Source organism: Lepisosteus platostomus, chromosome 19, assembly GCF_059453375.1.
Source record: "Lepisosteus platostomus isolate fLepPlt1 chromosome 19, fLepPlt1.hap1, whole genome shotgun sequence".
Classification (NCBI taxonomy): Eukaryota; Metazoa; Chordata; class Actinopteri; order Semionotiformes; family Lepisosteidae; genus Lepisosteus; species Lepisosteus platostomus.
In genome coordinates this window covers 19249180-19267158 of record NC_142629.1, presented here as the reverse complement: position 1 = coordinate 19267158, position 17979 = coordinate 19249180, and the positions used below count along the sequence as shown (strand labels likewise).

The 17979-nt window shown below is 39.2% G+C and overlaps 1 protein-coding gene across 8 annotated transcripts in view; it reads right to left on the bottom strand.

Moving 5' to 3' along the window:
• Positions 1-17296, bottom strand: part of LOC148645356 (SEC14-like protein 5) — a 37022-nt gene extending 19726 nt beyond the window's left edge. For 4 of the 8 annotated variants that reach the window (XR_015928345.1, XR_015928346.1, XM_088612516.1 and 1 more), the window contains exons 1-5: positions 16249-16751; positions 14162-14246; positions 12986-13055; positions 5212-5361; positions 1406-1537 (exon numbers count right to left, since the gene is read on the bottom strand). Coding sequence is in view for 6 of the 8 variants with exons in the window: in XM_088612516.1 (XP_088468642.1) it covers positions 1406-1537; positions 5212-5361; positions 12986-13048 (345 nt within the window). In the remaining 2 variants the exon portion in view is untranslated. Of the gene's footprint in view, positions 1-1405; positions 1538-5211; positions 5362-12985; positions 13056-14161; positions 14247-15048; positions 15074-16248; positions 16752-17277 lie in introns of those variants that run through there. The other 4 variants (XM_088612520.1, XM_088612521.1, XM_088612517.1 and 1 more) reach the window with 3 other exon arrangements.
• Positions 17297-17979: the final 683 nt, after the last annotated feature.

Genomic DNA, 17979 nt, shown 5'->3' with positions numbered 1-17979 from the left:
TCTCGGTCACAGATCACTGCAAATCTTTCAAGTCTCTCTGGGCTCCACGGTTTATGCGCCCTTGGCCTGGTAATTCACTTGAGAATGGAAACCTGATTCAGGTACTGTCACATTCAGCTTCTTAATGATGGGTGTCACTCTAATCAAAAGGATAAGAGACCTGCAGATCTGGGCCCCTCTACTGCTTCAAACGTTTCAAAGCCACTTGGTCTCCCTGATTGAGTTTGTATCGCTACAGGAGCTGATAGAGACAGATACCCCGAAGTCATGTGATCAGCTTCTCTAACACACAGACAGCCGTTCCTGAACACTGAAGCTATTCCTTTATACCTGAACCGATCATTTCTGGTGCAAGGTAAGTTGAATATATATACAACTGTGAATATTCACATTTGATTTCAAATCTAATTTACATACTAATAGCATTTTTAGCTTATCGGTTTGGAGTACATTGTGTAGATTCTTAATATAAAGGCCTGTCCAAAAGCTCCAACAGCAACAAAATGTTGAACCTTTGTCGAAGGATGAGCACTGTATATTCATGATTATGTGAGATGTCAGTAATGCTCAGTAAATATACATGCTTCGTTACAGGCGGATCACAGAAAATCCAGCATGTGTATATAAATAGATCTGCTCCTGTACGTGAATTGAAAATCCAGGGCACATACAGTAATTAGCACCTTCCAAATGTAGGACAGTTTCTCCCATTGCAGGTTAAGTCACATTCAGTAGTTCCACCAGCCACACTGACAGGTAGAGTCGAACGCAGAAATATTTTAACTCCATTTCTCTGAGTCACTGATATAGCACCTCTGAATGTCAGGTCCAATGTCACTTACTGTACTAGCAGCACACTGGTGTAGCCGCTGGGAAAAAATAAATGCCTTGCAGCAAAACAGAAGAGCTCTGCAATGTTATGAGAAATTTTTGAAGGAAAAGGTAAAAACGAGTTATTTCACAGGGATTACTGCCTGAAAGATTAATGCTAAGTGGAAACAGAATGACAGCAGGCAATGTCAAAACTGCCTCATTTCTGACAGCACAGATTAATGCTTGTTCTGCTGAAAATGTAGAATTTTTCTGTTAAACAGGCTGGGCACACAAATGCATTTAGCTGTATTCCTGCAAAATTACTTGGACAGTACTTTAGAAAACAAGCTAACATTTTAACTTTAATAGAAGAAAATATTTTGATCAAATTTTTTGTTGCACTGTATAATGTGTACTATGAAAAAAACAGAGGAAAAAACTGCTTTCATTATTTACTGTTGTATTATAGTTATAGTAACACTTTGTGTCAAATATATCTTGTATACAGTACATTCTATATAGAAGAATAGCAGTAACTTGTAAAACTGTTAAGTGTTGGCTATAACTCAGGTTAAACACAGGGCATCCTTACGCTGTAACTGCAGGTCTCAATGACAGTCACTCTGCTGGCGAAGGTCTCATTATGTGCCTCAATGAGAAGAGTCCTGTCTTTCCAATTGAGCGTGTTTTTCTGTATGAAGTAGACATACTCCACACCTGCAATCTGAAGACAAGACAGCAGAAAATAAAACATCAGACTCAAGGTAAAACTGTGATTGCAATACCAATAAATATCGGTGACGGAGCTGGCATGACCATTGGTCATGGACACTTTTAATGTTTTGGTATGCAACTAAAAAGGACGGGAGTCACGATAGAGTGTTAAAATGTGATAGTAAGTCCCCTGGGTTGACTCTGTCAAGATCTTTGAGGATTTTGAACATTTGTATCAGCTCCTTTCATAATCGACTTCACTACTAAAAAGTTCAGTTACGTGAGCCTGTTTGTGTGAGATACTCTCCTCAGCCTCCTCAGGTATGTATCTGGGCTGATTCCAGCACAGAATTATCTTTTCTATAAAGATAGATTTGTTCATCAGAAATCAGGTCCTGACACCAGCTTTAACACTGTCAGGAAATCTCAAACACGGCCTTGTGTCTTATTTTCTCCTTTGTGAATAATGGTGGTGGAGGTACTCGGAGAAACAGATACTATGTTTAGGACACAAATATTTATTAGAGAATCACATGCCCCACAACTTTATCTGTTGTAAATAATTGTAAAATAACTGTGAGTAGTAGGAATGAGCCCAAATATAGTTCCATCTAATTTCTTTCATTAGATCCTAATCTTGTTTACTCTCACGCACTTAAAAGTGTAAAAAAATGAAAAGGGTAAAAGAGGTCTATTTCATAAAGCAGAATAATCCTCTACAGATGTGTCTGCCCTCTAAAAAGATGCAAATCGAGAGATGTTCTGCAACCCCCCAAAAAATGTATCACCAGAAAAGAGGAGATCCAACATCTGCCTGGCGGATTTACAAACTCAGACAGGTTCACTGGTAGGAAACGGCAGCTGTCTCAATTTCCCATCTACAGCATCTGTTTCTCAGGTCAAGAAGGAATAGTGATGAAGGTGCTGTATATGATCAGATGCAGTCTGCTCAACGTGGCCTCCTGCCTGGTCCTGCTCTTACGACTTCTCTGCGGTCACAGATTAAAGCCGATCACATATGGTCCTCACTCACGTAAGGCTTTCTTAACTACACAGGAAGGGGACCAGCTGCACAAATATCATCTCCCCTGCGGATTTCACTCCCAGAGGCCTGATCCCTGGAGCTTGAAAGAAGAGAACAGCCTTCTGATATACAGTACACTAATCAATACAGGCCCTTCCGCACAATAAAAACACCAACAAATACAATTATCTCATCAATACCCAGGGCACACAGCAATATCATAATTTGTTTTCTATCACAGAAGCTGGAGATGCAGTTCACAAAAAGACTTCATCTTTTTTTCCCACAAGATCAAAAAAAATGGCAGCTGCCCATGTGCTATTTTGCAAATCATTATGATTATAATATCACAACCTTCAAGGCTTCTGTAACGAACCCGTGCTCAGAATGAAAACTACAACTAGTCTAATAGCGAACATAATATATTGGATGTGTCAAAAATAACTTTTTTTTTCCTGACAAACTCTAATCAGGCCAGTGCACATCCCATATCATTATTCTTGAAATGGAGTAACTCAAAAAAGCATTCCAGAAATCTATATTGGATTATGGATAAATAGCTTGAAATATTAGTATAATAATTACTGTAATATAATATAATGTCATATAATAATTACTTATATAATTCTTTGCAAAATTACACATGATAATTGGAAAATAATAAACGAGTGCTTTTTAGGTATTACTGCAGACTGTATATAATGAATGGACCTAAAATACATTATTGTTTTATTTTATAATATCTTATTGCCTATGTTTTGTGAACTCTGTTAATTTACCTGAAATAAATATACTGTATATAGCCATTTGAGTGATCAGTCATTACCAAGCAGTGTATGATATTTTTCAAAACCGACAGTATAGGGATTTCTCCTACAGTATGTTCTTAAAAAATATTATGAAAAATATATAATATAAAATGTGTCCTGTCCCCTGTTCACTTCAGATCTGTTATTTATTACTTTAACGTTATTGAATGTGCCATAATTTAACAGACTAAGAAATTGATGGTGAGGAATACAAAAGCTACATCACTCTGTATAGTCCTCAGTTCTCTAAGAAGCTGAAAAATCAATCACTGAGTAACACACTACGTGTCACAGCCGAGCCCTGACTCAGCTGGAGCTAAAGGATGAGATTTGAGGAAAAATGGGCCAAAGTAAATTCCACAGTGACTCTTCGGCTTGCTTAATGATGCAGAATTTGTCTTGGAATGCAAGAATCAGCACAGCTAAAATAAAAAGGGCACAATCAATACAGGGTGCACTGCTAGAAGAAATTACAGATCCAGTACTCTCCCTGAGGCAAATGTTCTTGTACATTTAATGCAAGATTGTCACATAGCAATTGTGTCTGGGCCCAGAAAATTTTGCTTATTATGCTTTAAAATGTGATGTTTTCAGTCCTAATGGGCATGATTTATGGTTACAGGGATTTGCAGAGCCTAAAAAAAAGAGCAGGATCCAAAGTGTCATACTGAGCTGAAGGTGGTCTGAGAGACGGTGCTCCAAGGGGAATTAGTCTGGTTAATCATAACAACAGCGACAATGTTCAATACTCAGACAGACAGGAGAGGAAAAGGAGACAAGGACGATGGGAGTGGTGGAAGACAGAAGAGGTGTGAAGGTGAGAGGAAACTGTTCAGATCAGTCTTGGAGACCAGATTCTGGCTAAGTAAACTGAACCTTGATTAAGATAGCTTGCTGTCCTGTTGGTTAAGGAAATTCTGATTTCCCGTTATCTGTGGATTTAATTTCTGCAATTATACTGTACATCATGTATTGGTTTACTAATACTACTATTTTTGTATTTTAGAGAGACATATTAATTTTGACAATATCATTATGAGATGTTAAAACAATTAAAAGTGGCCCTTACTTACAAAATACTGACATTTGGGAATCTTTTTTTGTGAATACGTGTTGTGACACCGGTCTTGTGCAATTGGGTATACACTTCACTTTGCAAAACTCTAGTTTGAGTTCTGTGGACCAATACATCTTCCAGCTGAGGTCCAGACTCGATCTGTGTCAGCTACAGACTTCAACTTTGTTTTATAAATTATAATATTAATATAATTATAACTGGTTCCCATATTCATGTTGTGTTTTTAATGTTTTTCAAAACATAAAAGAGTTTTTAGTTTTCAGATTTCTCTGCAACAAACTGTCCTGATTATGACTTTCATCCATCAGATCTGGAAATGTATTACTAGAGCAGCAGCCAGTAATGTTGTACAAGATGTGACATTCTTGCATAAGAGCTGATTTCTTTAGCTCTGAATGAGGTGACACATCTCAGGAACATTAGATTTTAACTGGTGTGAATTCAGAATGGTATTGAGATACATTTTGACAAAGCTAGAAAACTGCAATTTTCACAATACGTACTGAGTGTGTTTTTTTATCATTGACCTCATAATGAGCATATTCGGCTTCAAGAAAGTTTAATTTTATTTTCATACTGATTAAAGGTAATCCACTGAAAGAGTTAGACTTGAGATTATCACTTAATATCTCTGACACATTAATCTGCAGGCATAATTCAATTTTTATTCACAGACAACAGCACAGCCATAAATCTACCAAATCCAATGGTATCGTATCAGAGTTGCACAAGATCATTGTGCTGTATTTGCTTATAGAGAGGCAGGCACTCACCTTTTTAAGAAGTCGTGGCGCATCAACATTTAGCTTACAGCTCCTCTCTAGGACGTGAATGGAGCCATCATCGCTCTTGAACTCGCTGAGAACCTCACTGCCCAGGAAGACTGGGATGAGAGGGCAGGTAGGAAAGCGCTTCTCGTAGGCCTGAAAAAGGAAGGCAGTTGTAGTCCGGCATCATTCCGTGTGTGGATTCATTTGCCCGCACTAAGATGGTGTCAACAGGCAATTGCTGCAACAGGACATAGCTTAAAGAACATCAATATCCATATTGTTTTTAAATATTTTCATAATAAACACTGTTAAACTGTCCAACTAACCCCCATCTATATCGGTGCAATCTGATGTCCAATATGCAGAGCACTGCCACAGTTTTTCCCCAGTTTTACTTTGCTTTGTTGTGGTACTGTATCTCACATTCCACCTTGATTAACTGTACTTCTGTAGTCTTCCCAGTTCCTTTACTGTGATTTCACTGTACTTCAGCACACTTTGAAATGGTTTCACCATAATCTACCACATCAAACATTTCTGTGTGTCCCTTTGACTTTTTCGCTGCAATATGCCATCAAATAGGTTGACATAATTTCCCAGTAACAGAAACAGCTCATTTATAATGAAGAATTGCAGTGGAGATTGAGAGCCAAGTAGGCCATTAAAGTCTGTAATGTAGAGCAGTTCTCATCAGCTGTAGTAGGACACCAGTCTCAACGGTCACAGTGAGGTCTCTATGGTAACTGTGGAATTAATACAGTCCCCAGTTGTTGCCTACAGAAGGCTTTTGGGAGCAGCGTGCTTGAAGTACACAGAGTTTACAAGGAGAAACAATACATTTGGCAATGCTCTAAGCTAATTTTCAGTTTGATATAACCCCCCCCCACACACACACACTCAAAACACAATGAAAATAGAACCTTAGCATTAAAAATCTATATAGAATAATTTAACTGGCATAACATGGCTGGGAAGAGAGACAAATGTCTCATGTGCTTGAAAAGTCTATCTTCTGCAGAGAACCAGTATTAAATACAAGAAGGTACATTTGATAGATTATGACCTTGTAAGGTTTTTTATTTTAAATATCCTCATTAAAGATGCCCTTTATATTTGGAAGTGTTTAAGCTAAGGGTAGAACGCAAATCCTAATGTTCTGTCTTTTGTAAACATTTTTATTTTCCCAAAACAAATAATACAAAAATAAAAATAACTATGTCACAACGTACATGAGCCACATGGCCTTTGTGCAGTGACACCTCTCTAAGTTAAAATCTTAACACATTCAGTCTTTATCTCTCAAAGGCAGACACACTCAGTGCTACTGAAATAAGCTTTCAACGGTGGCAGATACAGCGCTAGGTGGATGAGCACTGGGACCTCACGGTGAGATGCTAAGTGTGAAAATGAGTATCAGGTTTGGACTAACGGTATTAGTTCAGATATATATTGCATAAGAGAGATAACGTAAAGCTGCAGTACACTTTGTACCAGTGTACAGAGACTATAATTAGCACATATGACATGTAACTGGTTATGCTGATCCTGCTGGATCGACAGCCTGGTTGCAAGACCGGTTTTCAGAATCATCGGTGAAACAGGAGCCAGAGGACACTGGTGTAACGGAAAGCTACGTGCCTTTAAACCTGAGCACCGGTGTCACATGCTTACACAGAGGAACGTGATGGACTAGATCAAGCTACCTACATGGATATTTTGTCAGAGCAGTCAGTGAATAATGGCTGGAGATCGCTGGATCACCTGCAGTACTGTAACGCCTAACAACCAGATGAGCTACGTGGACCACATGACTTCCTCTCATATCTGGGATAAGATCTTCCTGTGACCTCAGATTATGAACTCGTGTGGTTTATATCTGTAATAATAACAAAACAACTCCATATTCACATTCTCCATAACATCACCATTAGTTTTATATTTTGTTGATAAATCTTATGGATCTAGTATGAATTATACTATGTTTTGAGTGGCCTTTTTGTGTTTGTCATAGGCAGTAATAAGATACAGTAAGTACAGGCACTCCCTGGTTTACAGTATGCTGCCCTGCTGTACAGTACTTTTTTCAAATTTGTGACTTACTGAGTCAGTGGAAATGCTGAGTTTTTTGGTGGTCTTTGAGCATGCAGAAGACACAGAGGAGCAATGGAGAGCAGCACAGCAGGGTCTGTCTTCTATGGTATATAGAGGTAGATAGAAGTGGCCAAGATCAGGCTTTGATCTTCTCTCAATCTTTAGTTTAAAACTCCACAAGGGGGAGAGGACTGAAACAGGAAACTACCGATAAGTCTTACTTCAGGTATAAGAAAAGGTTTGGAAAAGACAGATAATTCCAGGAATACTTGGAAAACAAGTATTTTTTTTCCATTTTAAGAAGCTCCCAGCATGGATCTCCAGTAGAAAGGGAAAAACGTATTTAACTAACTGCCTTTAAAAATGCACAGTTATAGAAAACAGGGAGGTGAATGGGGGCAGATTCCCCAGACGCGGCTACCATCAAAGGGAGGTCAGTCACAATCCCCCATTTAAAAAAGATGATTCTCAAAACTGAAATGAAAAATAAAAAAACACACACTGTAAATAATGACTTCTAATCTTGTGACATAAACAAGGATTAAATCAATCAGAGACAAACCCATCGAAAACCATTGAGATTACTGGGGTATAAATGACATTTTGATATTCAAGCCTCTCGCCTCTGACGTTTTAGGTAATTGGTGACATAAAGCAAGTCAAAGGTTGAACAAATAAGTGAATAAAACTAAATCAAACTGCAAAAAAATCTGACAAAATGAAACATTTTCTTTTCTAGCATACCATTCTCAATTAGCCTAAAGGATGAGTGAATAATTGATTGAATTTTGCTTTGTTTTGACTGTAACACAACATTCTCTACTGGATTGCCGCCTATACACTCTTAAAGTTGGCTGCCATAAACACAACTAATAGCAAACAGACAGTTAGTCCGAACTGTAGGGCAAAAATGAAATATCATCCTTCGTAGCTGACAGATGGAATCAGAGTTGGAGCTAAATTAAGGTCTGTATATTATATAAGGGGATTGGACGAAGCTAAAGATGTGACTTCTTCCCAGCCTGTTCAGCAGTAGACAGTGGTGCTAATCACTGTAACATTATGCTTACTAACCTGAAGTGAAACAAAACTAAGCTTAAATCAAAAGCACAGAAATGAATGTAAAAGAAAATGGGAAAATGCTAAAGTATTGCATTATAAGTAAAACACGAACTACCATGTTGCAGGTAGAAGAATAATTCTAATGATTGATTATATTAATGAAAACAATCTGCATCAATATGCATTGTCATTCAGATGCTATGAGACGGCAAAGTCATTTTATACTTTTAAAGGTCGTTTCCAAGCTGAAAGGAAAAGAAAAGAGACGCAAGATTTAGGCTGTGGAGCCTTCGTCTTCCACAGGAAGGAATAAACCTTCACCCGTTTCTTTGCAGCCCGTGCACGCTGACGCAGCTACCTAATCGAACTTCTTCATATGATTGTGATCGTGTGGCAATTACAACAACCTTCAGCCTGAAATGCCCAATAAGCTGTGTGACATCCATACTCTTAGAAGCTGGACAAATGGCAAATGTTACAGATACATAACACAACTGTATTTCCAAGCTCTTAGTGTTAGCACCGATGGCAACAAAATCTGTTCCTGACCTAGAGTTACCCCTACGTAAGGCACATGAGTACCACAGGGAATTTAAACTCATGACTTCTCTATTTTTTACTGGGCAGGTAACTAATTATACATGACTGAATAATTTTTTAAAAATACAGAAATGAAAGGGTTGGAAAACATAATCAGCTGCAGTTACATTTCTAATCCTATGCACCGTTAATGTTCACTGCAGATATCTGTAGCTGTAGAGTACAATAATAAAATGCGGTTGATAGTAGCATTACCACCTTGCCAGATCTTAGCTGGGCCTGGTCCATTCAGGAAAGATGCTGTAAGGGAAGTCAGGCTTCAGCACTCAGTGGTGTTGGTGCAGAAATACAGTGACACTCTTTCCTTTAATCTAGTTTTTCCAAAATAATGCACCAGTGTGGTGACAGAGAACACCACAGAATAAAGATGGGGATTTAGACAATCTAGCTTTCCCTCTGTCAGTGCAGAACAGCAGAATGGATACTGATATTATTATTATCATCTCAGTATTAGTCGATCAGCATTACAGTGCTCTTCCCTGCTGCAGCTTGGCAAAGTCAGAACACTGTGGCTACATGACATACCAGAATGTTTTTACAAAGTGAGACCTCAAAGCATCTTGAAAGTATTAATAGTAACCCTCCCAGAGTTATAATGAGACCCTCAGCATGGGAGCACAATGCAGTAAAAGCAAAATTAGGTCAGCAGTGCTATAGCTGACTGTGGTGTATAGTTGGAGCTGGTTTCATGTCATGTATTGCTATATATTTGCTATCATCTAGAATAAAAATATAGTCAAAGAGTCAAAATTGGAAGTGTGATACTGTACTTATTGGCCTAATAAATACGACTAAATCCCCAATCCTTTGGCTTGATTATCACTTTCACATTTTGCATTGATTAACATTAACATTCTAACAATGTTAATTTTGCAAAAAAGTCTTTATCTTTCAGCTTTTATTGTACATGCTTGGGTAAAAAAATATTAACCGCAGTGAATGGAATTCTTTGTCATTTAAGACAAAAACAATGTAAACTGAAAAGGTTGATCCAGGTTTGATTATGTGGTCCCTTCCTGGTTTATACGATACAAAGAGAAAACAAGAAACTAGAAACTCTAAAAACGTATCCAATTTAAACCTGTGGATGGGGGCATGGTGGCATGGTGGTCTTTCTTGTTAACTGGCATGGCTGACCTGCTGCTCTTGTGTGTGTGTGCGTGTGCGTGACCCGAAACAAACTGGCATCCCGTCCAGGGTGTGGTCCTGCCAGGCACCCTGCATCTGTCAGGCTGGCATCCAGCTCGCTGGCAGGCTCTGGAAACACGAGGAGCTCCTACCGGCCCGTGAAACAGGATATTCAGCTTGCGGCCATATCTGTGTGACTCTAGACGGTTATTTGAGCTTCTAAAATAACATCCGTCCAGCTTTCTTTCCGGTTTCCTTTTACACCACCTACTGCAAACGGTTTGCTTCATTTCTTGTTCCGAACAAGCTGTAGTACTTGTATCCTCAGATCCCTGCCCAGTGTTATGGAAATGGTATTTTGAAGTCCTAAGCCTCACAGCACTGGGTCTCTCGGATCACTTCCGGACCAGGGGTGCTGTCTGTGTGGAGTTTGTACGTTCTCTCCGTGTTCACGTGTGTTTCCTCCGGGTGCTCCAGGTTCCTCGCACAGTCCAAAGACATTGTGGTGGGTTAACTGGCTTCTGGGAAAACTGGCCCTGGTGTGAGTGTGTGTGTGTCTGCCCTGTGATGGACTGGTGTCCCATCCAGGGTGAATCCCGCCTTGTGCCTGTTGCTTGCTGGGATAGGCTCCAGCTCCCCCGCGACCCTGAACTGGATGAAGAGGTTAGAACATGGATGATGGACTGGTTTCTCATAGTTCCTATAAACTGTTCTTTTATTACATTACTTCTTTGCATCTATCTGTCTATGCTTGATATTTAAATCTAACTATTACTACTTTTACTACTACTATTGCATTTTGTTGTTTGCATAACACTTTGCATCGAACTACTATCCTTCTTGTGTTAGTTTATTCCTATAAATGATTTTTCATTTGGTGAGTGTAAAGGAACTGTACTGTAAATTCAATATTTTTTTCTAAATCACAAGACTCCCATGAACATTCTGTCTACCAAAAATAGACACCGGCCACCTGAGCAGGCAGCCACAACAATGCAAGGCAGTGTTTGATATGTTCACATGAGGGGTGCTGCTTACACTGCACCCTTATTCACCCTCATCAGCCTGGACAGGTATGTTCAAGATAATTAGTTCACTTGAAGGAATATTCACTATTTAGATGCAGTGACACTGAACACTAAAATATGACACAGACATTATCAGACTTGCGTGTAAGTCTCATTGAATTTATCTAGTAAATCCAAGACATGTATTGTTCTATCAAGGTCTATAAGACAAAAAAGTGATTTTTGGAGCGTTCAAAACAATGAATGTTTGGTATTTTATTTTTACAGGATAGAAAAATACGAGAAAACAAATTCAGTAACCTGAATGAGATTCACCCCAAATTCTTGAGGTTTGGGAATTGGAGCATTTTCTTTTGAACAATTTTGCCTACACCTTAAACTGGAAAATGAATGGATATGAGGGCCAGGTGGCTATGGAACATTAAACAAATCCAATGTCAGGTTTAACTTTGACAAATATCAGATCAGGATTACTACACCAGGTGGATGCTGCACATTGGTGGTGGTGGAGGGGAGTCCCCATTACCTGTAAAGCGCTTTGAGTGGAGTGTCCAGAAAAGCGCTATATAAGTGTAAGCAATTATTATTATTATTACACCGTAACCATCCTAACAAAGACTCTAAATCAGATACAGATAGTATCATAGTAATCATAGTCTCAATGCAATCTAAGCTAATAACCTCTTTCCTGCAAGAGAAGGCCAAGCACCAGTGATAACCTATCAGCTCTGAGCGCTATGACTCCATTGTTTATTCAGCAAATGTAATTTTAATGACCTCTCATGTAATCTATCAAGTAAACTTGAAACTGAGCCCAAAAGAAACTGCCATCTACCTGCCTGCACTTCTTTTTATCAACAGCTACTGCAGAATATCAGTTCAGGCTTAAATTCATTTGAAGACATTTAGGTACTGTAATAGCTACCAGATAGGACTGATCATTCTGAACTACTTGACAAATGCTGAGAAACACTTAATGTGTTGACACAACTCAATTAGCCAATGTTTCATCTTGATCTTTGACTTCATATACAGAAACTCTAATTAGCATTTAAATACCTCATTGGTGCAACAATCTCAACTCAGGACAAACTGCAGAAACAGCAAGTCTTCAGGAGCTACAGTCTAACACAATCTCATTGCAATCACCATCTCTGAAAGTTATTTTGATAAGACCTTTTGGATTCAAGGATAAGGCAAGACAAATAGAGAAGCAAGATAAGGAAAAGTACTCCAGATATAAAACAATTGCTTTAAATAAAATTAATTTGGCTGTTATTCAGGAGCTGTGAGATTCTGTGTTTTTCTCCTCAGGAGAAGCCACATTTTGTGATATGAAAGTAGCTTTTAATCTTTATCTGGACTCTGGTGTAAGATGAGGTGTATTTTGAACATTAATAATTAGGAAGAATTCAACATGATAGACTCTGTTATAATGATTTATCATTAAAATATCAATGACTCACTGGGCCTCACTTGAAAAGTGTACAGACTCCTTGCATTTGTTATGAACAGAAATAACAGGCAGTGCTAGAATTAAAAATGTCTGCTTGCAGTTGAATTAATTGTAACTGTACGCAGAAATGCACAGCACACTGAGCTTTCTGTACCTGCAACTGCAGCAAAGCTCTGCACTGCACCCGGGGGGAGGGGAACTTCTTATCTCAATTAGATTCTTTCTTTCTTTAGCAAAGATAATTAAATGACAAACGTAACCCCAAAGGCTCACATAGTTTAGTATTTAATGTCATGTAATGTTCTGAGCAGAGTAAGAAAACAGTGGACAATGTGACTGTCTGTCCCCTCCACTGACAGACCTGTCACCCTCTTCACCCAGCAGCTTTCACTGTTAATTGTGGTGTACTCACCGCCATCACCATTTCAAAGGAGTACTTGTACACTCGCACCGGAGACTGATATTTCTGCACCATTTTCACCCTGCAATGTAACATTAACAAGTTGCTAGTTTAGAAAGTAATACATTTTCATTTATAACATTTATAAGAATAATAATAATAACAATAATAAAATACCAATTATCAACATCATTAAAGTCATTCTCTCCTGTCAGGATGAATAATAATTAAGGCAAAGTTTTCACAAGACTAGTTCATCTGCAATACAGAAATAAAAGGTACCCAGAAGTCTTTAGAGTGTGAAGTAATGATCGGTTTATATACCCTGGCGCGAGTGTGCGGGTGTTTGTGTCTGTGCCTGTATATAGCCTGCGGTATACTGGTGTCCCACCCAGGGTGTATCCTGCCTTGCACCCCTTGCTTGCCAGGACAGGCTCCGGCTCTCCTGTGGCCCTGTATTGGACAGAGCTGGGACTGCCTGGGCTGGACTCGAACATGACCAAACCTGTCGGACCACTGTAGGATTGCCGTTAGGATTGGATACAAAATTATGGCAAACTTCCCATCAGAGTTTGCTAATGAAATGTAAATAATCAAAATAAGATTAAAATAACTAACAAAACTGATCAATTTGATGGATCAGTGATGGACATATACACAGTTTGTATATATATATGTGTGTAAGAGGTTCTATTCCTGAGGTGCATCTGCATGGAGCTTGTGCTCCTCTTGCATTCAAAGTGAGTTTCCTCCCACGGTCCAATGAGCTGGTGGTGAGTTACTTGGCTGTGTGCGTGTCTGTGGGTGCCCTATGAGTGACTGGCATCCTGTCCACCGTGTACCCTGCCTTGTGCCCACTACATGCTGGGATAGACTCCAGCTCCCCCACAGTCCTTTTCTGAATAAAACAATTAGAAAACGGATAATGCTGGAAAATGGATGGATATATACTATATGTATACGCACAAATCATAATCTGTTATACATGATCTGTAATACAGGACTGTATTTTCCACTGGTGTTGCGTTTCTGTATTTGCACTACGCTTTCATCACCAATATGCAGCTAGAAGCCATGACTCACACAGTTCACAAGAACTGAGATGGTTTACAGATAAGTCGGAAACATGCAGACAACCATAGTGGGGAAGCTTACAAACACAAATGGAACTGAATTCACCAGACTTACCCCTGAATTCAGACCCACACCTACACTGCAGCATCAGTCAGTTCTGAAAGGGGGTGGCTGAGATCTCCAGAGAAGGCAGTCTGCCCTGCATTATGGGAAAGATTGCAAATGAACACTTAGCCACAACAGCAACGCAGGGACAGTGTGAGCAGCGCCATATTGCTTTCACTGTGTCCCAATTCTCGTGCTGAGCCCTGAGTCCTTCCTCCAGATCCACACTTCTGTGACGCCGCGCCAGTGTGGCCTCAAGTGCTTGAGGAATTCGAGGGGCATCGTTATCAAAAAGGTCATGGGACCCCTCACGTGATGTCACTCGTTTGTCACATGGCCCAGGGTGAAGCTGCTCTCTGCTGTTGATGCTTCTTTTCCAGTGGCAAAACACGTCAGCTGATCATTTTTAAAAAATACTTTTTCATTTTCCGCTCACAGTTTGATGAAACTGAATTTCGTCTCATCTGTCTCGCAGAAAAGTAGTGACACACCCTCTTCATTCATGCTGAGCCGGCTCGACACAAAACAGGCAAAGTAAACTAAGGAAAACTTGGCAATATCACTGTTTATTTAATGCTCTGTACTACTCAGTAAATATTGTCTGTCCTAGTACAAAAATAACAGTACGAGGAACATAACGGCTCATTCATGTTCATTCAAAGTAAACTAGATAAGGTAAACTTGGCAATACCTCAAAGCTTTGTACTACTAAATACCTATACTATTGAAATTTCTGTGTACAAAATACACTACATCGCAGTTAAACGAATGTTTATCAGTCTAAATGGGGTGTTGAAGTAAAAGCTTCATGTCAGAACTCCGTACCTAGAATACATACGGTATAAATCTTAAGTAGTCTATATTATATTATGGTTTTTCCAACTTATACAACTTACTTGGTAACTCATGCAGATATCACTGGAACATTCCTGCGGTGAAATGTCTGTTGCACAACCTGTACTTATTGGCTCGCACATCACATTACATCAGTCAGCACGGTGACTAGTGAGCAGGAAGGGCTACAGTACATCACGTCACTATTCTAACGAACTCGAGACCAGGAGTTTGTCACAACACTGCGACTTACTGTACTCTCACAGAGTTCCCGATATGTGCTTAATTCATAATTAGTCATGTTTTTTCTATGCCGTCAATGAATTTATTTTGTTTCCGAGATTTATTAAGCAGTCTGAGAAATTGGGACTGCAGTTCCTCTTTAAATGTACACGTATTTATAAATCACTTTGGAGCCAGGTTAGAAATATTACAGTTATGAAGTTTTACATCCCTGCAGCAAAGTGATATTAACATAAGTGTACAAAATGGAGATGGAAAACGTTTTAGTACCCAACAACATGGTCGTTGCAGTCCACCGAGTGTATAATTGATCGAATGAATTGCCTGTCATCCCTTGCTCCTCTTCATTATGTACTCTTCACTTGATGATATTGATGATATTGATACGGCCGCTTTGGCGTTGATGCGACCTCTATAAACCTGCAAGAGCTCGTCATTCCTGGGGTCGAAGTTGACACCTGCGGGGTCTTGAGTTTGAAGGGCTCTCACCCCCTCGGGTCCTTCTGCATTCCGCTATCCAGGGAAGAGCTGCATGTGTGGGCCTTCTATTTTTAGATCATGCGCAAGTGCAGTATTTAATAAAGCTCGAAACCAGATGGCCAAATTCGAGGGAATTTCAGACATGAAAATGATCTTTCAGCCTAGTGAGACAGGAGGAACCATCTCTAAGATACTGCACGACGCCAGCACTTGACAGCTTGACTACCACTGTTGCAAACCACACTGGTCTCACGCAGTACTGAAGGACAAGCTTCTTCACACGCGCACAAATATTGAGGACACTGAACGTTTTAAAAATATTTACATGATATGCACCTAAATAGATTTTGCATACTCCAAACATCAACGTGTTATTTCCTCTTTAGCTGTAAACACTCTCACAAAATTAATAAACAGTAAATAACGTATCTCAAAATCCAGTTGTAGCTCTTTCGTTGTCTGAAACTAACCTTATCAGTCTAATAATGTACCTGAAAATGAGTATTTTTTACAAGCGTGCATGATTAAATGCCTCTTACCTTGCATTACAGGGTCCAGCTGCAGTTACTTCTTCAATTAATCCTGTTATTTCATCTATATGTATTTTTTAAACCTGAATATTGCTTTTATTTGCAATATTGCATAGATTCCGCAATTACAACACTACGAGGTATTCATCGAAAAAGACCCGGAATAAAACAGCGTTTCCTAGCTCTCTCATTCCGTTGGTTCCGGACGAATTCCATCCTGCTTTCACCTGAACAGATGCGACCTCCGCCGCATGCTTGCACGAAGCCGGTTCCTGGTGTTGCTGAAGGCACAATGCACTACTCTATCGACATTATCAGCGAGTAAATGATCAGTCAGTACGCGGTCGAACGGGTTGATGGAATTTCGTGTTTTGTAGATTCAGTTGGTTGCGAAACGCGTTTTTATTTTTATTTTTACACGAGCATGCTTATTATTTCGGACAGCCAATATATGAGCTCCTTTCCCGGCTAATTCTTGCTCTGCGCTTGTCACTGTGTGGCTTGCTGTGATGTCATTGCCAAAATTAGTTACCGCTATCCACATGTGTAGGTGCCCCCAGCCGGCAGCACCGACGGCGTGCAGCTTCTCTAAAGAGCAGCGGGACTCATCAAAATCTAATCATTCACTCTTTGAAGAAAAATGTTCTTTCTAGTGAGTAGGAATCCAACAGTATCTAATAATAAACACGGTATTATACATAATGTTTATTGTAATCGTATCTTAAAAATGTAAAATTGAATAGGCAAGCTGATGAGAAAATATTACTCTAAAGCTTTTAGTCTTATTTTCAATTGCAAAGTATTTGTGCACTTTAAGTTTAAGTAGTGATTTGAATTATAATATGTGCATTGCAAACGCTACATTTAATACTAACTACATGACCTGAATGCAGCCATTCTGAAATACATGTGCTGAAGGTTTGTCTCTGCTGACTTTTGTTTTTCATGTAAATTTTCAGTTTTTATCAAGTTTAGAAATCGAGAAGGGAAGCTTTAATTTAGAACTCTAGAATACTTAAGCGATTATTTTTTTCTTACCATGCATGCAGAATCCTCAAATAGCAATGAATACGCCTTCACACTTTGGGAGAGAGCTCAGCGCAGGGTCAGACTCAACACTGAGGGATTGTTCGTGCTGGACAGTGGTTCCAGATGTGCAGTGTTCTGCCAGTAGACAGGGGGGTGAATCCCTCACTGTTCGTGTGCTCAGTAGTATTACGCTTTGACAAACATAAAACATTGTTTTTCATCTTCCTGAACATGTACTTCCCGTTTCTAAACTCTAGTTTGGTCTACAACCTTTGGTTTTTGCCAGAGGTTTTAATTGTGCAGGAATAAAGACAAAGCGTGCTACTGTATGTCCCCAGACTGTCAGGACCTCAGGTCTTCCACAGATTTTTCTAGCTAAAATGAGAAACAAAAGCCTCTAGCTTAGTGGGCAGGGAGTCTCAGGCTTAATTCCAATTGTCTTCCAACTTTTGTTCATACTGTACATGAATATTCAATGAAATAACTGACCTAATTATTTTCGTAGTTAGACTTACAGTATACATGATTTCTTTACCAGTTGATTCCTTTTGATTGACCTTCACTTCAGTAAAGGAAGTTACTTATAAACACATCTGAGCTTGAGCAGAAATACTGTATTCCTGTTATGCAGTTGTTAAATAGTTAATTCAACAATGTAACTGTGAGCTACTGTATGGTGAAACAAAACCAAAAGACAAGTCCTTCCAGGAA